General features: G+C 42.6%; 1 protein-coding gene across 2 annotated transcripts in view; it reads left to right on the top strand.

Moving 5' to 3' along the window:
* Cacna2d3 (calcium voltage-gated channel auxiliary subunit alpha2delta 3) overlaps nucleotides 1-24,806 on the top strand; it is an 857,083-nt gene that overhangs the window by 545,366 nt on the left and 286,911 nt on the right. For both annotated transcript variants that reach the window (XM_085828480.1, XM_085828479.1), the window contains exon 12: nucleotides 14,475-14,553. In XM_085828480.1, coding sequence (XP_085684606.1) covers nucleotides 14,475-14,553 — 79 coding nt within the window. The remainder of the gene's footprint in view (nucleotides 1-14,474; nucleotides 14,554-24,806) is intronic.

Raw genomic sequence — 24,806 nt, 5'->3', positions numbered from 1 at the left:
TGGGTTTTACATATTAAAGATATGCTTTTGCACATTGAAGATACACTGACAATATTGTTTCCTATCTCCAAGGTCTATAAAGCCTTGGATATAAAGATCATTAAGAATACAGAGCCCTGAAGATGGGGACATGCTCGGTGTATGAAGCACTGGCCAGACAAACCTCAGGGTGTAATTTGGATCCAACCACACACATAAAAGCTAGAGTGTGGAGAGCTGCTCCTAGACCCACTTTTTCTGGAGAAAGAAGAGCATGTAATCAGCTGGCTTGGTTCATCCTTTGCCAAGTCTGCTGTTCTTGCCTTTGAGACTGACACAACTTCTTTAAAATGTCATCTTGATCCAGCACCCACTGGATTGTAAAGCTCTTGGAGCTTAGATAGACACAACTTGGCAGTTGGTAGTCCTTTTTCTTTCCGGAAAGGACTTGCAGTTTCTTAATTCTCTGACTCATATCCCTTCACTCAGGGCCCATTAATAACTCCAGCATCCTGAGGGCTGAGACAGGAGATCTCAAAGATAAGGTTGCTAGCTGGACTAGCCAAGCCGATGAGCCCTAGGTTCATCAGGGAACCCTGTCTCAGTAACTAGACAGGTCAGCCAGCATCAGAGATATCCATGTTCAACTTCTGGTCTCCACTTCTACACCCACTCATACACACACACACACACACACACACACACACACGCGCGCACACACAAATGTATAAAATAAATGTTTAAACCCCGAGACTAGAATGTTGGAGTTAACACACTGGCTCTGGCCCCAGAATGAGGCCACTGGAGCTATAGTCTGATAACTGTGTCACCCTCCTTTGAAGATGCCATAGTTTGATTTCTTCTTATTCCACTGTAGCAAACGCACTGTTGGGCCTGAGTATATCCTTCCCTTTGACCCAATATGTGGCTAAGAAACTCATCTTATCTGCTTCCCATGCCAGAAGACCACAAATGATATTTAATTTTGAATTGAGATATATTCATTACCACATATGAGGTATCAGACATTTATGTTTAGGGGGGTTGAAATTGGAAAGAGATTGTGCAGGCACTTGGAGCATCCCTAACGTGACAGTCCATTCTTCATAATGATCTATGATATTCATTTGTTGACATTTTATTACTTTTGTAATCTAATTCAATTCATCCTATTTTATTGCCAGTCAGGGCAATGTTACCTTAGTTGTCGCTGGTGTCCTCTAGATGAGCATGATGGCTTCAAGATTAAAAAGGAGTCTGTCCAATATAACTGTTTCCTGTGGAGTCACCCTTCTCTCAGCCCATCTCTTCTCCCACAGCATCTTCATGAAGATAAACAGTGGCAGTGATTTATGAAGGCTCAGGCTCTCTGTCTCCATATCTCTCTGTCTCTCTGTCTCTCTGTCTCCCCCCCCCCTCTCTCTCTCTCTGTGTGTGTGTGTGTGTGTGTGTGTGTGTGTGTAAATAATCTGGTTCCATCCTTCCTCATCTGCTTAGAGATTAAAGGTTTCATTCAGCAATGCTTTGAGGCATCAGAAATTACAGAAATGGACACATAGCAATGGGAGTTATCAGAGAAAAACCTTTTCCATGGTGCCAATTAAGAACACATTCAGTAACATCAAACTGACTTTAAGATAGTAAGATGGTGGTTTTCGTGAATTTTGAAGCCGATAGTCATTTTTAGCAACCCAAAGAGATAAGCATAAATGAAGAGATGTGGTAGAGATTCCATCTGCCTGACTGGGGACTGTAGCCCCCTAGTTTCAGTTTAGGACCTATCAAAGTGGGCATGTACAAGTCCTGGTGTGTTCTGGTAGCAAGTGTCTTTTAACCTAGTCTAAGATGAAAGATTGCCTTTTCCTATGGCAGTATTGACTGAGTATGTGCAAAAGCACTGTCCCCTACTATGCCCACTGCATCTTGGAGCAAAAGAGTATTAATGTGGTCTCAGAGCCACTTGGGCCTGTGAACATGGAGACCAGGGAGTTTGAAGAGCTATTCTCAGACCCACCCTTTTCTGGGAAAGGAGAGCGTGTAGTCAACTGGCTGGGTTCATCCTTTGCCAAGTCTGCTGTTCCTGCCTTTGAGACTGACACAACTTCTTTAAAATGTCATGCTGATCCATCACCCAGTAGACTGTAGAGCTCTTGGAGTTTAGATAGACACAACTTGGCAGTTGGTAGACACAGCTTTCTGGAAAGGATTCACATTTTCTTAATTCCCAGACTCACATTCCATCACTCAGGCCACTGAGTTCTTGGTAGATTCCTTTTATGACAAACCTACTTCAGGAAAAAGACAGGTACACTTGACCTGGGTTTCAGGTGGCCAGCTGCCAGCCAAGCATTCCATCTGTGCTTCTCATGGTTTTCATACTCAGTGTTGTGAAACATCTGGCCAAATCCATTGTCCCTTTTCACCTGGAACCTCTAGGAAACCTGCCATTAGTGTCTTTGTTGAAATCTGTACTTCCTTGGACTGTGGTTCCCACATGTGGTAGCACGTTACAGTGTAGCTAGAAAGCTTCAAAGTTGGTGTCTGCTTCAAGGTTCTGAGTTGTTCTTGGGTAGGACGAAGATGAAGAGAGTTGTAAGAACTTTAATAAACACTAATGAGCAGCCACACTGAGCACAAGTGTCCATGGCCTATACCCTACACTATAGTCAGAAGGAGCCTTTAATACTGTGTTAGCCTGTACTAGGCATCTACCCAGTGCCCTGTTGAAAAAAATGCCATTCTTTAACAGTGACCTATGTGGTTCATCCTGCCTGGTGCCACTGCCTCTGCAAGTTCATGCAGCTACTCGTGATGACCCTCTTCCTGCCACACAGGCAAGTTTAATATCACTGCAAACATCTTTGTCTCCGTGACTTTGAACTATGTTCCCCATCATCTGGAGCATCCTATTCTCTAGCCCTGTGCCTTGCTCCCCCTCCCTGTCACCTCTGTGCATCATCCTTGCTTAGATGTTACCTTATTGGGCAGCTTTCCCTCCCTCCCTTCCTTTCTTTTTTTTTTTAATTTTTAATATTTTTATTACATATTTTCCTCAATTACATTTCCGATGCTATCCCAAAAGTCCCCCATAGCGCCCCCCACTTCCCTACCCACCCATTCCCATTCTATTGGCCCTGGCATTCCCCTATATTGGGGCATATAAAGTTTGCAAGTCCAATGGGTCTCTCTTCCCATTGATGGCCGACTAGGCCATCTTTCGATACATATGCAGCTAGAGACAAGAGCTCCGGGGTTCTGGTTGGTACATCATGTTGTTCCAACAATAGGGTTGCAGATCCCTTTAGCTCCTTGGGTACTTTCTCTAGCTTCTCCATTGGGAGCCCTGTGATACATCCAATAGCTGACTGTGAACATCCACTCCTGTGTTTGCTAGGCCCCGGCATCGTCTCACAAGAGACAGCTATATTTGGATCCTTTCAGCAAAATCTTGCTAGTGTATGCAATGGTGTCAGCATTTAGAAGCTGATTATGGGATGGATCCCTGGATACGGCAGTCTCTAAATGGTCCATCCTTTCATCACAGCTACGAACTTTGTCTCTGAAATCCTTCCCTGGGTGTTTTGTTCCCAATTCTAAGAAGGTGCACAGTGTCCACACTTTGGTCTTCATTCTTCTTGAGTTTCATGCGTTTAGCAAATTGTATCTTATATCTTGGGTATCCTAAGTTTTGGGCTAATATCCACTTATCAGTGAATACATACTGTGTGAGTTCTTTTGTGATTGTGTTACTTCACTCAAGATGATGCCCTCCAGGTCCATCCATTTGGCTAGGAATTTCATAAATTCATTCTTTTTAATAGCTGAGTAGTACTCCATTGTGTAAATGTACCATAATTTCTGTATCCATTCCTCTGTTGAGGGACATCTGGGTTCTTTCCAGCTTCTGGCTATTATAAATAGGGCTGCTATGAACATAGTGGAGCATGTGTCCTTTTTACCGGTTGGGACATCTTCTGGATATATGCCCAGGAGAGGTATTGCTGGATCCTCCGGTAGTACTATGTCCAATTTTCTGAGGAACCGCCAGACTGATTTCCAGAGTGGTTGTACAAGCTTGCAATCCCACCAACAATGGAGGAGTGTTCCTCTTTCTCCACATCCTCGCCAGCATCTGCTGTCACCTGAATTTTTGATCTTAGCCATTCTGACTGGTGTGAGGTGGAATCTCAGGGTTGTTTTGAGTTGCATTTCCCTGATGATTAAGGATGTTGAACATTTTTTTCAGGTGCTTCTCTGCCATTCGGTATTCCTCAGGTGAGAATTCTTTGTTCAGTTCTGAGCCCCATTTTTTAATGGGGTTATTTGACTTTCTGGAGTCCACCTTCTTGAGTTCTTTATATATATTGGATATTAGTCCCTTATCTGATTTAGGATAGGTGAAGATCCTTTCCCAATCTGTTGGTGGTTTTTTTGTCTTATTGATGGTGTCTTTAGCCTTGCAGAAGCTTTGTAGATTCATGAGGTCCCACTTGTCAATTCTCGATCTTACAGCACAAGCCATTACTGTTCTATTCAGGAATTTTTCCCCTGTGCCCATATCTTCAAGGCTTTTCCCCACTTTCTCCTCTATAAGTTTCAGTGTCTCTGGTTTTATGTGAAGTTCCTTGATCCACTTAGACTTGACCTTAGTACAAGGAGATAGGAATGGATCGATTCACATTCTTCTACATGTTAACAACCAGTTGTGCCAGCACCATTTGTTGAAAATGCTGTCTTTCTTCCACTGGATGTTTTTAGCTCACTTGTTGAAGATCAAGTGACCGTAGGTGTGTGGGTTCATTTCTGGGTCTTCAATTCTATTCCATTGGTCTATTTGTCTGTCACTATACCAGTACCATGCAGTTTTTATCACAATTGCTCTGTAGTAGAGCTTTAGGTCCGGCATGGTGATTCCACCAGAGGTTCTTTTATCCTTGAGAAGAGTTTTTGCTATCCTAGGTTTTTTGTTATTCCAGATGAATTTGCAGATTGCACTTTCTAATTCGTTGAAGAATTGATTTGGAATTTTGATGGGGATTGCATTGAATCTGTAGATTGCTTTTGGCAAGATAGCCATTTTTACAATGTTGATCCTGCCAATCCATGAGCATGGGAGATCTTTCCATCTTCTGAGATCTTCTATAATTTCTTTCTTCAGAGACTTGAAGTTTTTATTATACAGATCTTTCACTTCCTTAGTTAGAGTCATGCCAAGATATTTTATATTATTTGTGACTATTGAGAAGGGTGTTGTTTCCCTAATTTCTTTCTCAGCCTGTTTATTCTTTGTGTAGAGAAAGGCCATTGATTTGTTTGAGTTAATTTTATATCCAGCTACTTCACCGAAGCTGTTTATCAGGCTTAGGAGATCTCTGGTGGAATTTTTAGGGTCACTTATATATACTATCATATCATCTGCAAAAAGTGATATTTTGACTTCATCTTTTCCAATTTGTATCCCTTTGATCTCCTTTTGTTGTCGAATTGCTCTGGCTAGGACTTCAAGTACAATGTTGAATAGGTATGGAGAAAGTGGACAGCCTTGTCTAGTCCCTGATTTTAGAGGGATTGCTTCAAGCTTCTCACCATTTACTTTGATGTTGGCTACTGGTTTGCTGTAGATTGCTTTTATCATGTTTAGTTATGGGCCTTGAATTCCTGATCTTTCCAAGACTTTTATCATGAATGGGTGTTGGATCTCGTCAAATGCTTTTTCCGCATCTAACGAGATGACCATGTGGTTTTTGTCTTTGAGTTTGTTTATATACTGGATTACGTTGGTGGATTTCCGTATATTGAACCATCCCTGCATCCCTGGGATGAAACCTACTTGGTCAGGATGGATGATTGTTTTGATGTGTTCTTGGATTCGGTTAGCAAGAACTTTATTGAGGATTTTTGCATCAATATTCATAAGGGATATTGGTCTGAAGTTTTCTATCTTTGTTGGGTCTTTTTGTGGTTTAGGTATCAGAGTAATTGTGGCTTCATAGAATGAGTTGGGTAGAGTACCTTCTGTTTCTATTTTGTGGAATAGTTTGTGAAGAACTGGGATTAGATCTTCTTTGAAGGTCTGATAGAACTCTGCACTAAACCCATCTGGTCCTGGGCTTTTTTTAGTTGGGAGACTATTAATGACTGCTTCTATTTCTTTGGGGGATATAGGGCTGTTTAGATCATTAACCTGATCTTGATTCAACTTTGGTACCTGGTATCTGTCTAGGAACTTCTCCATTTCATCCAGGTTCTCCAGTTTTGTTGAGTATAGCCTTTGGTAGAAGGATCTGATGGTGTTTTGGATGTCTTCAGGATCTGTTGTTATGTCTCCTTTTTCATTTCTGATTTTGTTAATTAGGATGCTTTCCCTGTGCCCTCTAGTGAGTCTGGCTAAGGGTTTATCTATCTTGTTGATTTTCTCAAAGAACCAGCTCCTTGATTGGTTGATTCTTTGAATAGTTTTTCTTGTTTCCACTTGGTTGATTTCGCCCCTGAGTTTGATTATTTCCTGCCGTCTACTCCTCTTGGGTGAATTTGCTTCCTTTTGTTCTAGTGCTTTTAGGTATGTTGTCAAGCTGCTAATGTGTGCTCTCTCTAGTTTGCTTTTGGAGGCACTCAGGGCTATGAGTTTTCCTCTTAGAAATGCTTTCATTGCGTCCCATAAGTTTGGGTATGTTGTGGCTTCATTTTCATTGAACTCTAAAAAGTCCTTAATTTCTTTCTTTATTCCTTCCTTGACCAAGGTATCATTGAGAAGAGTGTTGTTCAGTTTCCACGTGAAGGTTGGCTTTCTATTATTTATTTTGTTATTGAAGATCAGCCTTAGTCCATGGTGATCTGATAGGATGCATGGGACAATTTCAATATTTTTGTATCTGTTGAGGCCTGTTTTGTGACCAATTATGTGGTCAATTTTGGAGAAGGTACCATGAGGTGCTGAGAAGAAGGTATATCCTTTTGTTTTAGGATAGAATGTTCTGTAGATATCTGCCAGATCCATTTGATTCATAATTTCTCTTAGTTTCTCTGTGTCCCTGTTTAGTTTCTGTTTCCATGATCTGTCCATTGGTGAAAGTGGTGTGTTGAAGTCTCCCACTATTATTGTATGAGGTGCAATGTGTGCTTTGAGATTTACTAAAGTTTCTTTAATGAATGTGGCTGCCTTTGTATTTGGAGCATAGATATTCAGGATTGATAGTTCCTCTTGGAGGATTTTACCTTTGATGAGTATGAAGTGTCCCTCCCTGTCTTTTTTAATAACTTTGGGTTGGAAGTCAATCTTATCAGATATTAGAATGGCTACTCCAGCTTGTTTCTTCAGACCATTTGCTTGGAAAATTGTTTTCCAGCCTTTCATTCTGAGGTAGTGTCTATCTTTTTCTCTGAGATGAGTTTCCTGTAAGCAGCAAAATGTTGGGTCTTGTTTGTGTAGCCAGTTTGTTAGTCTATGTCTTTTTATCGGGGAGTTGAGTCCATTGATATTAAGAGATATTAAGGAAAAGTAATTGTTGTTTCCTGTTATTTTTGTTGTTAAAGTTGGCATTCTGTTCTTGTGGCTGTCTTCTTTTAGGTTTGTTGAGGGATTACCTTCTTGTTGTTTCTAGGGCGTGGTTCCTGTCCTTGTATTGGTTTTTTTCTGTTATTATCCTTTGAAGGGCTGGATTAGTGGAGAGATAATGTGTGAATTTGGTTTTGTCCTGGAATACTTTGGTTTCTCCATCTATGTTAATTGAGAGTTTGGCTGGGTATAGTAGCCTGGGCTGGAGTTTGTGTTCTTTTAGTGTCTGTATAACATCCGTCCAGGATTTTCTGGCTTTCATAGTCTCTGGTGAAAATCTGGTGTAATTCTGATAGGCTTGCCTTTATATGTTACTTGGCCTTTTTCTCTTACTGCTTTTAGTATTCTGTCTTTATTTAGAGCATTTGTTGTTCTGATTATTATGTGTCGGGAGGTATTTCTTTTCTGGTCCAGTCTATTTGGAGTTCTGTAGGCTTCTTATATGTTCATGGGCATCTCTTTCTTTAGATTTGGGAAGTTTTCTTCTATAATTTTGTTGAAGATATTTGCTGGTCCTTTGAGTTGAAAATCTTCATTCTCATCCACTCCTATTATCCGTAGGTTTGGTCTTCTCATTGTGTCCTGTATTTCTTGGATGTTTTGAGTTAGGATCTTTTTGCATTTTACATTTTCCTTGATTGTTGTGCCGATGTTCTCTATGGAATCTTCTGCACCTGAGATTCTCTCTTCCATCTCTTGTATTCTGTTGCTGATGCTGGTATCTATGTTTCCAGATTTCTTTCCTAGGGTTTCTATCTCCAGTGTTGCCTCATTTTGGGTTTTCTTTATTGTGTCTACTTCCCTTTTTAGGTCTAGTATGGTTTTGTTCATTTCCATCATCTGTTTGGATGTGTTTTCCTGTTTTTCATTAAGGACTTCTACCTGTTTGATTATGTTATCCTGTTTTTCTTTAAGGATTTGTAACTCTTTAGCAGTGTTCTCCTGCAATTCTTTAAGGGATTTTTGTGCTTCCTCTTTACTGTCTTCTACCTGTTTACCAGTGTTCCTTTGTATTTCTTTAAGTATGTTATTAAAGTCCTTCTTGAAGTCCTCTACCATCATCAGGAGATATGCTTTTAGATCCGTGTCTAGCTTTTCCGGTGTGTTGGGGTGCCCTGGACTGGGCAAAGTGGGAGTGCTGGGTTCTGATGATGGTGAGTGGTCTTGGTTTCTGTTAGTAAGATTATTACGTTTACCTTTCGCCATCTGGTAATCTCTGGGGTTAGTTGTTGTCGTTGTCACTGTTTAAAGATTGGAGCAGAAGCTGTGTTCCACTCACCAGCAGTCTCAAAATCCTGTGGCGGGGGTCGTGGGTAGCTGGCGGGTGTCAGCTGACCCTGCACTCTAGCTACCCCGGTGCTGATCTGGCCGGATGAGGCCTGTGGCCCTACTCAGGCCGGTTTCTGCTTCCCTAACTAATGCAGTCTCAGGTCCCGCGCGCAATTGGATTGGAGCAGAAGCTGTGTTCCACTCGCCAGAAGTCTTAAGATCCTGTGGCGGGTGTTGTGGGTAGCTGGCGAGTGCCAGCCGACCCTGCGCCCTAGCTACTCTGGTGCTTTTCTGACTGGAAGAGGCTTGTGGCCCTATGTAGGCCGGATTTCTCCCTCCCCAACCAAAGCTGTCTCAGTTCCCGCGTGATTGGACTGGAGCAGAAGCTGTGTTCCACTCACCAGCAGTCTCAAAATCCTGTGGCGGGGGGCATGGGTAGCTGGCGGGTGTCAGCCGACCCTGCGCTCTAGCTACCCTGGTGCTGATCCGGCCGGATGAGGCCTGTGGCCCTACTCAGGCCGGTTTCTGCTTCCCTAACTAATCCCTCCTTTCCTTTCTAACCTAGCATCTTCCCTTATTCCTATCATCTTCCCCTGCTCTGCTTTCCCCATAAGCCTTTAATCCAACAAATATCTGAGCATTATGTATGAATTTTGTTTTACTCCCAAGACAAAGTAGTCTTCATGATGTTAGTTTGTTCTGGGTTTATGGAGTGGTTCCTGGGGTGTAAACAGATGCTCAGAAGGCATGGGCGACTGATAAGATGATCCTTCTGTTTGTTGATGTGGGTGGCAGCAGCTTCCTCTCTGGTTGTGCCATGGATCTGTTGGAATCCTGCTACAGCCACTCCCCTCCCTCTCTTTCAATGGCTGCAAAAATAAGAATTTAGGATTCACTGATGAACAGGGAATGGGATCATCAGTGTTTCCCTCTTCTCTCATCCCTTCCTTTCCCTTTTCTTTTCTTCACAAGACCATCTTTGAACTTGCCATCCTCCTGTTTCAGTAGGATTATACGCCTGCATCACTGTGCTCAGCTCCTCAGAGCATCTGATGAGATCCATCTGCATATATAAAATAGAAGTGTAACTTCTTTGGAGAAAGACTGGCTTGAAATTGCTTTTTGTTTGTTTCCTTTGGGTGTAATGAAGCGACTTTGAGAGACCACATTCAAAGACTTTATTAAGCTTAAATTGGGGTCATAGAAAATACTTTAATGAAAGATCAGAATTAACTAGTGATGTGACTTGGGCACTCTTCTGCTCTGCCTTTGGGCCCTGACAATGAGAGGAGCCTTCTGTGCCTGTGTCTAGGGAACATAGAGGCCTGGCTCGTGGGAGTGTCAAAATGGATCCTGATAGCTACCCTGCTCTGTGGTAGGGCTCCTTTTCATGAGTGTGTATGTTGTCCACTTGGCTCTCAGGATTGCCCCAGACCTGGCTCTGCTAAAGTGCCTTACTACATTAGAAAGATAGCTGAGCTCACAGCAAACCAGTAAACATTAATTTGATGGCACTTCTAAAGAAAGTGGAAATATAAGCTAGATGTGTCCAGATCGAAATATAACCCACAGAATCAACTAAGCAGAGCTCATAGGAGCTCATAGAGACTAAAGCAATCATCCAAACCCTCTGCATGGGTGCGAGCTAGGTCTCTGCATATATGTCATAGGTGTGGAGCTTGGTGATTTTGTGGGATCTTAATAGTAGAAGTGGGTGATGTCTCTGACTCTTTTGCCTGCTTTAGGGACCCTCCCTTTCCTATTGGGTTGCCTTGTCTAGCCTTAATATGAGGGTCTGATTGTAAGTCATACTGCATGTTGATCTATGCCATGTTCCATGCTCAGTTGATATCCTGGGCGGCCTGCTCTGTTTTGAAGGGGAATGGAGGAAAAGTGAGGAGTGGGATGGGATGGGGTGAGGGATGCTGCTGAGAAGAGTGGAGGGAGGGGACACTGTGGTCACGATTAATATATGAGAGAAGAATAAAAGATTACAAAGGTTTTTTAAAAAAGCGTAGCAAATTAGAAAGCAAACACACAGGTCTAGGGAATCTTCTGGAGCGGAAATGACGAGCCCTTGTCTGTGCTACATCTAGAGGCTTGGTACTCTGTTAAAGGAATGGTGGAGGAAGGCAGCCTTCCTTTCTCTGTACTGACATTTTCTGTTTGAATTTCACTCCAATTTTATTCTTCCTGTGCTCACCCAGAATTGCCCAGGCCCTTAGGTTATTTTCTTCTCATTTAAAATGAGCTTTTCTCTCTCTCTCTCTCTCTCTCTCTCTCTCTCTCTCTCTCTCTCTCTCTCTCTCTCCCAACTCTCCCTTTCTCTCCTTTCCCCTTCTACCTCCCCCTTCCCTTCCCCCCTCCTCCCCTCTCTTCTCCTCTTCTTTTCTCTTTTTCTCCTTTCTCTCTGCACATGCTTACCCCTTTCTTCCTTCTCCCCGCCTGGCTCCCTTTCCTCACAGTGACTTCCCAGACCTCAGTCCTCGGGGCCAGTGACCTTGCCTGTCCAAGTGCAGCTTCCCAATAAATCTGCCTTTGATATGAAAATAAAATAAAATGAGCTTTATTCGTTAAAGCAATAGCTACTTATTTTTTAACTTATCCAATCATTCTAATAATATACAAGTTTATGAAGTAAAAATCGTGAGTCTCCCTTAGAAAAACAAAACCTCACCACGTGGTTATCAGCCAATCAGTCCTCAGGAAACACTTAGGGTTTGATTCTGGACCCTGACATAATGAGGGTGAAGATGCTTGTCCTCTTTGCACTGTGTATTTGCAGAGCTGTATTCTTCAGTGTTCTTCCATCTCCTGTCAACTCTATTGACTGTTAGCCTTCGTGGGCATGTTGCCTGTAATCCTGACTATAAGATAAAGGCCTAGAGGTACAATTACTGGGCCAAAAGAATTACCAATACAAAATGCTCTTGATATTGTTAAATTGCTCTCCCAAATATTTTACACTTTGAAGTACAATGCTTTCCCTTTTGTGCTCAGTTGAAAGGCATTACTGTGAACAAATGCAGGGCATAAGCCCAATATCATCTGATTATGTTTATTTTCTAGGCAGAGATGTAGCAAGTCAGGTCCATGCTGCTTCCACTCAGATAAGAGGTCGGCCCACTGGGAGCCAAGCGTTGTTCATAAAGTGAAATACTGAGCATGCCCCTGCTCTCCTTTCATAAGCGGCACAATGAAATAGAAATCAACACAACAAATAGAATGCCTGCAAATCCCTCAGCAGAGTACCTGACCCATGGATAGTGCTGATTGCAGAGACCTTACTGGTGGGGATGGCAGAGATCACTGTATTGGCTCTCACTTCTGCGGGGCTTGTTAGCACAGTTCTTGAGCAATCATGACGGATCTGAAGCTTGGCGCGATCCTGCTGGCTTTCCGAGTAGGTTGCCACATTTTAAATCAGGAATTGTACAAGTTTGCCAGCAACCCAAACACTTTTCTTGGGTTTTACCCATACCTCTGAGGGAGAACAGTCTCTGCTCAACCTTTTCATCTGGATAGTCAAAACGTTGGCACCCACTGATACCTTTGCAGCTTTGCCCCAGGTTCTTGACTGCAAAGATGAAATGCATGGCTTCACAGCCTAAGAGCCGTCGAGCCATCTCTTATTTTTTATTGCTACCCTAAGAAATGATAAAGATGGAGGGGTTTTTTTTTTGTTTTTTTTTTTTTTTAACCAATATAGTGTTTATCCTTTAAAGACCTTAAATTTGAAACCAAAGCCAAGAATTTATGAAGACCATGAGCCCTATCTCAGGGAACTGGACTCGGACGCTGAACACTGTGGACCCTGAACTCTTGTGGTCGTACAGCTGCTTGGAATCATTTGTACTGATAGACTCAGCAGCTCAAGAGCTCTCAGATGTACTCTTCTGTGAGAAGACCTTGATGAAACTAAGAAAATCATTGTACTCAATTAGGCCTCAGTTTCCCCTCAAATCAGAGAGATTAGGCTAAGTATAGAGAGTAACCAGGAAGGCCAGCTGCTGGCATTTTTGTATGTTAAGGATAGGTCTTTGCTTTTCATTTTTCCCAAGGAGATTAAAATCTTCTAAGTTATTTGTTTGTTTGTTTAAATCACATTTGCCCTCCTTGATTTTGCTAGCAGGATGATGTGGAAAGAGCTTCAAAGAGAGGGTGGGCACCATGGTAGTCTGTAAGCTCAGAAGAGCTGTCACCCACAGGATCTAGGGCCACAGTCCAGCTCATGGACATCAGAAATCCTTGGCTTTGATTTAAAATTTAAGTTCTTTAAAGGAAAAACATCAGACTGGCTAAAACTTTTGTGTTTATCATTTCTGGCTAGTTCGTCTCCCCAGGAATGCCTTGCACAGGAGCTGTGAAGAAATGGAAAGACTCTTTGTCTGGCAGACAGGGATAGACAGGGGCTTTGTTGCCATAGTAGTACATTTAAAGTACTCTTTCAGTTAGAAGTAGCCCATGACCCAAATCCAGCCTTCATGTTCTACTGCCCAGCCTAGGAGAGATTCGGAGGGAGTTACAACAAAACTTCCATTTTATAGTGGTGAGTTTTTATGTTTTCTTTCATCCAGGGACTAGATAAGAACATTCCAAGTTCTGTGTGCCACAGTGGCCCAGACCTTTATTTCTCCCCACAAAAGGGAACCTCTTCCATTAGGATCCCCTTCTAGACTGGACTATAAGAGAGTAGTTAACCACAATTGTAGGAAAGAGGAGCAACAGTGATGTGTAACCCAGCATGCTGACTGAGCTGACGGGACTGGGGCTGGTAAAGTCTTTGAGACCATGTGTTAAGATCCCTCCATCTAATGCTCTTCAAAGGAACGTACCAGGGAAGACTGCCTTGGACAGGAGAGTGGTGTTCCCCACCCCCATCATTCCAAATGTGTTCTATCAAAGGGGCTTAAGCCTTTTTTTCTTCTTCAACTTTCTTCTCTCTAATCATCTAGTACTATTTGAAAGGTAGTAGTGCTTTGTTTCAAAGACCTGTGTGTGTGTGTGTGTGTGTGTGTGGAGAGAGAGAGAGAGAGAGAGAGAGAGAGAGAGAGAGAGAGAGAGAGAGAGAGAGAGAGAGAGAGAGAAACGATGCAAAATGAAATAGCCTATTTAAAATGTAAGTTATCTGCTCTTTAGGAGCCAAAAATCTTAGGATGACTAGACCAGGACTTCATAGGTGTCCAAGCCAGCCCCTACAGATAGTTAAGGAGCTCCAACAGCCTGTGCCTTCTGCTAGAGAGAAATGTTGAGGATCTCACAAAAGTGTTTTTATTCTCCAGAACAGCACAGTCTGGGTTTTCTGTGGGAACGAGGAAAACAGTTGTGGATTTGGTCTAGACCTGGAAGATCCCTTTCCACTCGTGGAACAAAGCCAGGCCCACATTGCTGCCGGCCTTGCATTTCTGGCCCTTCTTCTCTGCCCTGCATTGCACGCCGAGAAACAACTACCATTTAGGCCATATGGCTACAAAGATCAAAGCCCCCCCACCCCACCCCCTGCTGAATACATTTCTAGCTGACTGTACTTTCAAATGTCTTAAATATGTTCCTGCAGATGGGAAGCATGGAGCATGAAAGAGGTAAAGCACATGTGTGAGAGGCATGCATGTGGACTGCGCACGATGGTGCAAGCCTAGTACTGCTCACCGGGTGTCCATCTTCCTTTTAGGTTCGAATCTTTACTTACCTCATTGGACGAGAGGCTGCTTTTGCCGACAATCTCAAGTGGATGGCTTGTGCTAACAAAGGTGAGTTTCCTGACTCTGAATTGCTGGTCTTGGGTATGCGGAATTAGCAGCATATATGGGACAAAGAAGGAGTCCTTAAGGAAGATGTCTACCTTTTTATTGAGAAATAATAATTTCATATATTCTTGGGGTTCATTGGGAGGTATATATATATATATACATATATATATATATATATATATATATATATGTGTATGTGTGTATGTATGTGTGTGTATATAAATATATATATATATACATATATACATACATATATATAAAGCGGTTGGGGTGATAATACATCTGGCACCTTAAATACATATCATATCCTTGTGGTGGGCCAATTCAAAATCCTCTCTCCTGTTTCTTTTGAAATACACAAACATTAAGCCTAGTCATCCCACTATACTATAAGAATACTAAACTACCTATTTAATAATATACAAATAAATAACACATTTGTCCTATTTAGCTGTAGTTTTATACCCTTTTTGCTTCTGCATATGACTTTAAACAGACAAGGAGGCCACAATTCTCAGATAAAATCTGTTCCTAACTTATCATTGAGGGATATGGAACAGCTCTTCTATGATTTTGAGGTCACAGTCAAATGACTAAGCCTCTTTTCTGCCTCTTAGTAGCTGAGTAATCTTGGAATTGCTTCTGTGAGAGACTTTCACTATGCTCCAAACATCCAGGTCTCCAGTACCATTCCCAGTCTTCCACTGTGCCCTGAAAACAGGTTCTTGTAGAATGAAGGAATTCAACCTGGGTTCAGACGGATGCCTTTGATGCACACTAGATGTGTGCCAAGACTGTTTGTTAAGCTATCGAGATGGGTGGGTTGGTATTTGCCATGGCATAGTTTTGGCCACAGGACTAGTGAAAGTAATTAACCTTAATTTGCATTAGTCATTTAATATTCAGCATGGAGGTCACAATAGTTCTTCCTTTGAATTTTTAATGGACAGATACAAACTCTATATGTGGTATGTAGCATGATGTTCTCAGATGTGCACACATTGTGAAATGGCCAAATCAAGGCAATTGATATGAATTGCATAACCTACCTACCATGTACTTGTGATGAAAGCATTTCAAATAGATTCTGGGTAATTTTCAAAAATATAGACACTGTTAGCAACTGCAGTCTCTACACTGTTCAATAGATAGAGGTCTTGCGTTTAATTTTCCTGTAGAACTGTAATTTTGTATCCTTTTCTTCTGTTGGTTCTCATTAAATGGAAGGATTGGTGAAATGGTACATGCTAGGTTTAGTTGTTCAATACTACTTCCTAAGGTGCTCAATCATTTATGGATTTTTGTATTCATAAAGTAAATTTGTTATCAATCCCCGCAGTGTATCAAACACAAGGCTTGGGTCAAGGAATGGGAATAGAAGTAACAGGGATTTCTATTTTAGTAAGAACTTCTTCCATTATGGCCCAGAAGGATTTGGACCTTAAATGGAGCATTTTCTTGCTATTGGGATGGGTGTGAGCTTCATCCCCTGCAGAAAGTGGGTGGTGTCATACCTGCCCAATATGCAGGTTGTAGGCAGGAAGTGGGGCCATGCAAGTCAGACTAGTAGCTCTGTTCCTAGCACCTAAGTGCTCACATTATTCCCTTGGGTCAGTGATCTGTTGATCTGCCTTACTTCCCTTCTGAGACCATGGGCTCTGTGAGAGCAGCCTCAGACTCTGACTTCATCTTGATCACCTGACAGAGCCCAGCCTTGAACTTCCTCAGAGCAGGTGCTCCTATGATAGCTTACAACACAAGTAAAATTAATTATCCATACTAATAAAGATGGACGTCCTGTTATACAGTAGTTGGTATTGACAGACTCAGGTGGTCTATCCTTTCGCTGGTCTCGTAAGCTATAATGCATCAACACGGTAGTGCTTGGGTTTTAGTGGAAGAAAGAAGATGTGATGAAAGTTTTACAGGTCTCAGCTGCAGCTTTGACGACTTCAGAAAAAAAGTACTTTATTTCCAGCAACCAAAGTTGTTTCTCTGCAATTTACTCAAAAAAGGGAATGTTCTGGAAAAAGAAAGGAGTGACTCAGAACCATTAAGTGGAAAGAAAGGCTGAGTTTCATGAAAGAGCAGGAGAAATGTATTTTTGCTTTTCTTTTCCTTTGTGGGTTTTCTTCACATGTTTTCATCATGTTTAAAATGGAGATAGAAGATCCCTGCCTTGTGTCTGTGTGTGGTTTGAAATTGTCTTCTCATACGGCTCCCTCCTACTGTACAACACGTACTACGCAGGAAACATGGTAGATCTGAGAACTTCTTCCCTGGATAATGACTAGCAAATCTAAAAGCTAGCTTCCAACCCCTCTTCCAGAAAAAGATTCTGTCATCCAGCCTGGGTCACTTTGTCATGCATGTTCAGAGGGAAGCTCACAGAGGGAAAATGCAGATCCCAAGGAGTAAAGGCGATTGATTGCTGGAGCCAGGTAAATAAGCCTGCTCCCATGATGCCTTTCATTTGGCTTTGTCTTTAATTCTCTGGTTCTATTTGGAATAGTCTTTTAAGCAAATCTCAGTTTCCTTGCCTCAAAAAAAAAAAAAAAAAAGCTTTGTGGCAGAGCTTGAATGCTTCCTTGAATCCCTGAAGTAACAAGTAGTACTATTGTTTTTGCTTATTGCTCAGCTTGCCTCACAAAAAGTGTGTACCATGACGCTCATCCCAGGCTCCCAGGCCATGGTTCAGTGTTCAGTGTTATCTCAGGAGCAGGTGTAGCAGGACTAGAGGAGGCCTGGGATAGAAGAATAAACCCCAGACTCCCTTTGACAGCAGAGGCCCTTCTGTATATCTTAGACCTTTGTTGACATTTGAAAAAGACTGAAGTTATGCTTCCCAGTTTTTTTTTCTTTATTCTGTGGTCATGGGGAAAATTCCTTTCCTTTTTTCCCCCTTATTTCAATCCTTACCACACTAGATTGCAATTTTTCCATTAGCTAGTAGATACTTGGCCATCATCATTGCTTTTGCCTCTCTGCTGTCCAGCTGACAAAAAGTCCTGAAATTGGAACCTTGTCTTAATCAACTGATATCATATCAAAATTTAGTTTTAGTTATCCTTTTTAAGAATCTTTGAATTTTTTTATTTCTGATTTTTATTGGATATTTCCTTTATTTACATTTCAAATGCTATCCCATTTCCCAGTTTCCCCCCAGAAACCCTTTATCCCATCCCTCCTCCTCCTGCTTCTGTGAGGTTGTTCCAGCACCCACCCACCCATTCCTGCTTCCCTGTCTTGGCATTCCCTTACACTGGGGCATTGAGCCTTCACAGGACCAAGGGCCTCTCCTCCCATTGATGTCTGACAAGGCCATCCTCTGCTACATATGCGGCTGGAGCCATGGGTCCCTCCATGTGTACTCTTTGGTTGGTGATTTAGTTCCTGGGAGCTCTGGGGGATCTGGTTGGTTGATGTTGTTCTTCCTATGGAGTTGCAAACCTCTTCAGTTCCTTCAGTCCTTTCTCTAACTCCTCCACTGGGGATCCCGTGTTCAGTCCAATGGTTGGCTGTGAGCATCCACCTCTGTATTTGTCAGGCTCTGGAAGAACCTCTCAAGAGACAAAGGCAGGACTTAGCTCAAGAATTTAGTCTGTAAGGTTTATAGGTTCAGAAAATCTGTGGATGTAAGGCTAGCAGCTGGCCAGATTGTCAGTGAGATTCACTATGCACCCTTTGTTCCTGCTGGTTTTGCCTTCCTGATTCAGTTCTCCCTCTGATGGCTTTGGAGAACAGAATGTCACTGTCTGCCTCTCTTCAAAGTCGCACTCACTATGACAGTGTCAGGTTCCGCTCCTCTGCACCCATGTAAACACTGGCTTCATGTTGGCGTCAGTCATGATCAAGGATTCATCTATGGTCATTAATTAAATCTTTGTTTATGATCTTGGATTGGTACATGATGGAGGCAGCATAACATTTTCAGCTCAAGTGACATGACGTCCGAAGCCCTATCTACCCCCATGACATGGTTTTGCCCTGACGCAACTAAGTTCTTCCGTGAAATAAACTGTCAGCATCCAGGACTTGAGCAGACCAAGGAAAGGCCAAAGTGAAGCCTGCTGACAGGTTGATCTGCTTGACCACAGAGTGACCCTGAGGCAGGGGAGAATGGGGAGGGCCATTATGCCATCCCTGGATCCCTGGTGCTCAAGGACCCACTGTCCAGGCAGAAAGTCTTTCTTAGAAATCTGGTAGCCATGGAAACAGTTCATAGTCAGTCAACCTCAGACACATGCCTGGGGAACATTCATGGGCCTTAGTTCTCTGCCTCCTTCAACAAGCTGGCAAAATCCAAAGAAACGTGGAACAGATTGGTTTGTTTCATTTTATACCTAAGTAGGGCCTGCCCTAAGGAATGCAACTCTAATGAAACAACGTAGCATGCCATTTTAAAGACATTAAAGTCATCCCTGCCATGAGAGACGGGCCAGGCAGTTTAAATGCTGTATTCACACCATTGCATAAACAAGTGAACTGGGACAGCAGCAAAGACAGTCAGCGAGTCCAGATATCCCACGAAGAGGCGATAACCTTTTCTAATGTGCAGTGTGCCAGCATTTGAAATGAGCGCTAGATGATTCCCCTTCGAAATCAGAGTTAATGGAGTGTTTCCCAGCTGTGCAAACACGGGCTTTGCTCAGTGTTGGAGTTCTCAACCTATCAGTCATCATGTGCTCCAAAGGAAATGCCTTGTGTGTCTCTCCCAGTTGTGTGTTTAGCTTATCCCTTTTTGAGGGGTTAAAGGTTCTTCTCTCCTTGTTTGAAATAGAACTGGTAGCCTAAGCCATCCAGGGAAGTCCAGTCACTGACCTTTACCAAGAATGAATTCTTAATCTCACTGCCCTTTCCAATTGTTACACAATCCCAAAGATGCTTCATACTTCTGAGATGGAATGAATGGTCTTGGGCTTGGGGAGAAGAAAAGCCAGAGTTAAACTTTTTTGGTTAAACCAAGGATGTGAAGATTTGCATGATCACCATGTGGCTCTTGCTAATAGCAATCGGAGATTACTGATCGTATTGTGTACCAGGTAGGGGCACACAGTGATTACATGACACATCTCTTTAAACCCTCAGAGAATCCCTAGGAGGTATGTGTTATAATTATCTTTATTTATAAAAGAGAGAACCCTAAATCTAGGCTCTCTGGTTTTCAGTTTGTCATACTTAAAAGTCTGCATAGTCTTTGGAAATATGTGAAGTAGCTAAACGCATGAGCATCACTTCAAGGGGAGACATAGTGAAGTCTGTTCACCTGAAGTAGAGAGATGTTAGAAGAAACGATTCCACCCATGTCCATTTAATGACCCCAAAAGCTTAGTAGGGTTATTTAAAAAAAGCATTTCGTATAGGAGAATTGCATCCTTGAAAACTTATCTTTTCTCCTGGCCCAATACACACACACACACACACACACACACACACACACTATACAAACAAAAACATACCACACCACACACATACACACAAATATCATACATACAAAATGCATATACACCATACACACAAACACACAGAAATACACACCATATACACAAACACATGCAGAGAAACACAGAAACACACACATATTCTACACGTATACAAACACATACACACCATGTGTAGCGTGAAAACATACACCACTGGAGTCCCAACCCACAGCACAGCCAACTGAAAGCCAAGGTCTTATCTAAGTCAGCACAGCAAATCTGCTTCCTGGTGGCAGGAATCAGGTCACACCTGGGAAAATGGCTCCATCACAAAAACATTTCCCAGCAATGGTAGAAACAGAACCTGGCCATGTGAGATAGACAGCAGGGTTTGCTCACAAAGGCAGACTCTGGGGGCTCTGGCATCTGGTGTCACTGTGAAGAGCAATATGGAATCCTTGGCCTATGGCAAGGCACCTCCAAGCAAGGCGTTTTGAAAACATGTTGAAGTCAGAGTGAAAAACATAGGAGTGCAAAGTATTGGGCTGCATATGGTTTATCCCACTGAGCGGTTGTAACCCAGAGTTCACAGAAGGAATGTTACAAGGGAGCAAGGCAAATAAATTGATGTTATATAGAAAAATGAGCAGACCATTTGTAATAGGCGGCTAATTTCAGCATTAATTACTCAGTAATTACTGAATGACTGCTGATTCTGTTTTCTTACATGATATATGAAGTTCAAAAAGGCACATTAAAGACGAGAATAAACATTCACAAGCTAGAATTCACGAGGAAAAAAAGCAAGGGCAGTAAGGAAGGTGGCCAGCTCAGAGATTACAGAAGGGAACTGAGGGAAGCGTCTATGGTTTCAGCCAAAGATCTCGACCCTTAGCAACTTCCTACTATCCATCATTTGTTAACTACAGCATACATTTCTTAGCGAAACCTCTCAGAAAAACATTTAAAAGCAAGAAAAGACTCTTTCAGAAAAGTTTCGAGTTCCAATGGACTAAGACCAAATTTGTGTTATATGTATATATACATATATACATCTTTAGCTTTTTTTTAACCTTTTACAGACATTCCTCTGCTTATTATATTGAAATATAAGTTGGAACCACGCCCTGGGTTTGTGTGATGGTACTAATTTTTGCCAGGAAATTTTAAGGGCAGCCCTGTGTTTGCCCATTCTTATCCTCAAACTTTCTCAGCTATAGTACCCAGTTGACCCCTAGAGGCACCCTGGAGGAGGAGTTATGTTTTGTTTTGTTGTAAGAAAAAAATGCCTTCTAGTTTGAGAATAAAGTCTTGGAGTCCAATTTATATGGATTCAAGTTGGTCTTGGGCTAATTCTCCATACTTCTCTTTGTTCCTTTTGTAATAAGCACCTGAGGTGGACTGTCATGAGTGTCAAGGCAGAAGGCAATGTGAGTCCTGGGAAGACCTCAGTCAAGGTTTCTGCACTGTCCCACATTCCTGCATCCCCCAGTCAGGGAGGCTGTCTCCCTACCACACAAGCACCAGCTGTCATTGTATGCCACAGCACTAATATCCCAGTAACACAAACATAGCAAGCAAGTCATGGTCCAGCCCCAGACCAGACTGAGCATCCTTAAGACCCCGAAACAAGGACACTCGCCAACTGCCCACAACACCCGCCACAGGATCTTAAGACTTCTGGTGAGGGGAGCACAGCTTCTGCTCCAATCCAATTGCGCGGGACCTGAGACTGCATTAGTTAGGGAAGCAGAAACCGGCCTGAGTAGGACCACAGGCCTCATCCGGCTGGATCAGCGCCGGGGTAGCGGGAGCGCAGGGTTGCCTGACACCCGCCAGCTACCCACGACCCCCGCCGCAGGATTTTGGGACTGCTGGTGAGTGGAACACAGCTTCTGCTCCAATCCAATTGCACGGGACCTGAGACTGCATTAGTTAGGGAAGCAGAAACCGGCCTGAGTAGGGCCACAGGCCTCACCCGGCCGGATCAGCGCCAGGGTAGCGGGAGCGCAGGGTTGCCTGACACCCGCCAGCTACCCACGACCCCCGCCGCAGGATTTTGGGACTGCTGGTGAGTGGAACACAGCTTCTGCTCCAGTCCAATCACGCGGGACCTGAGACTGCTCTGGTTGGGGAGAGAGAAATCCGGCCCACACAGGGCCACAACCCTCTTCCGGTCAGAAAAGCACCTGAGCAGCTGGGGCGCAGGGTCTGCTGACACTCGCCAACCGCCCACAACACCCGCCACAGGATCTTAAGACTTCTGGTGAGGGGAGCACAGCTTCTGCTCCAATCCAATTGCGCGGGACCTGAGACTGCATTAGTTAGGGAAGCAGAAACCAGCCTGAGTAGGGCCACAGGCCTCACCCGGCCGGATCAGCGCCAGGGTAGCGGGAGCGCAGGGTTGCCTGACACCCGCCAGCTACCCACGACCCCCGCCGCAGGATTTTGGGACTGCTGGTGAGTGGAACACAGCTTCTGCTCCAATCTTTAAATAGTGACAACGATAACAACTAACCCCAGAGATTACCAGATGGCGAAAGGTAAACGTAATAATCTTACTAACAGAAACCAAGACCACTCACCATCATCAGAACCCAGCACCCCCACTTCACCCAGTCCAGGGCACCCCAACACACCGGAAAAGCTAGACACGGATTTAAAAGCATATCTCCTGATGATGATAGAGGACTTCAAGAAGGACGTTAATAACACACTTAAAGAAATGCAGGAGAACACTGCTAAAAAGGAAGAAGACAATAAAGAGGAAGCACAAAAATCCCTTAAAGAATTGCAGGAGAACACTGCTAAAGAGTTACAAATCCTTAAAGAAAAACATGATAACATAATCAAACAGGTAGAAGTCCTTACAGAAAAACAGGAAAACACATCCAAACAGATGATGGAAATGAACAAAACCATACTAGACCTAAAAAGGGAAGTAGACACAATAAAGAAAACCCAAAATGAGGCAACACTGGAGATAGAAACCCTAGGAAAGAAATCTGGAACCATAGATGCAAGCATCAGCAACAGAATACAAGAGATGGAAGAGAGAATCTCAGGTGCAGAAGATTCCATAGAGAACATCGGCACAACAATCAAGGAAAATGGAAAATGCAAAAAGATCCTAACTCAAAACATCCAAGAAATACAGGACATAATGAGAAGACCAAACCTACGGATAATAGGAGTGGATGAGAATGAAGATTTTCAACTCAAAGGACCAGCAAACATCTTCAACAAAATTATAGAAGAAAACTTCCCAAATCTAAAGAAAGAGATGCCCATGAACATACAAGAAGCCTACAGAACTCCAAATAGACTGGATCAGAAAAGAAATACCTCCCGACACATAATAATCAGAGCAACAAATGCTCTAAATAAAGATAGAATACTAAAAGCAGTAAGAGAAAAAGGCCAAGTAACATATAAAGGCAAGCCTATCAGAATTACACCAGATTTTTCACCAGAGACTATGAAAGCCAGAAGATCCTGGACAGATGTTATACAGACACTAAAAGAACACAAATTCCAGCCCAGGCTACTATACCCAGCCAAACTCTCAATTAACATAGATGGAGAAACCAAAGTATTCCACGACAAAACCAAATTCACACATTATCTCTCCACGAATCCAGCCCTTCAAAGGATAATAACAGAAAAAAACCAATACAAGGACAGGAACCACGCCCTAGAAACAACAAGAAGGTAATCCCTCAACAAACCTAAAAGAAGACAGCCACAAGAACAAAATGCCAACTTTAAGAACAAAAATAACAGGAAACACCAATTTCTTTTCCTTAATATCTCTTAATATCAATGGACTCAACTCCCCGATAAAAAGACATAGACTAACAAACTGGCTACACAAACAAGACCCAACATTTTGCTGCTTACAGGAAACTCATCTCAGAGAAAAGGATAGACACTACCTCAGAATGAAAGGCTGGAAAACAATTCTCCAAGCAAATGGCATGAAGAAACAAGCTGGAGTAGCCATTCTAATATCTGATAAGATTGACTTCCAACCCAAAGTCATTAAAAAAGACAGGGAGGGACACTTCATACTCATCAAAGGTAAAATCCTCCAAGAGGAACTATCAATCCTGAATATCTATGCTCCAAATACAAAGGCAGCCACATTCATTAAAGAAACTTTAGTAAATCTCAAAGCACACATTGCACCTCATACAATAATAGTGGGAGACTTCAACACACCACTTTCACCAATGGACAGATCATGGAAACAGAAACTAAACAGGGACACAGTGAAACTAAGAGAAATTATGAATCAAATGGATCTGGCAGATATCTACAGAACATTCTATCCTAAAACAAAAGGATATACCTTCTTCTCAGCACCTCATGGTACCTTCTCCAAAATTGACCACATAATTGGTCACAAAACAGGCCTCAACAGATATAAAAATATTGAAATTGTCCCATGCATCCTATCAGATCACCATGGACTAAGGCTGATCTTCAATAACAAAATAAATAATAGAAAGCCAACCTTCACGTGGAAACTGAACAACACTCTTCTCAATGATACCTTGGTCAAGGAAGGAATAAAGAAAGAAATTAAGGACTTTTTAGAGTTCAATGAAAATGAAGCCACAACATACCCAAACTTATGGGACGCAATGAAAGCATTTTTAAGAGGAAAACTCATAGCTCTGAGTGCCTCCAAAAGGAAACTAGAGAGAGCACACATTAGCAGCTTGACAACACACCTAAAAGCATTAGAACAAAAGGAAGCAAATTCACCCAAGAGGAGTAGACGGCAGGAAATAATCAAACTCAGGGGTGAAATCAACCAAGTGGAAA

This window comes from Mus caroli, unplaced genomic scaffold, assembly GCF_978045245.1.
Source record: "Mus caroli unplaced genomic scaffold, Mus_caroli_1 scaffold_12, whole genome shotgun sequence".
NCBI lineage: Eukaryota > Metazoa > Chordata > Mammalia > Rodentia > Muridae > Mus > Mus caroli.
This window is presented reverse-complemented; position numbering and strand designations above follow the sequence as displayed.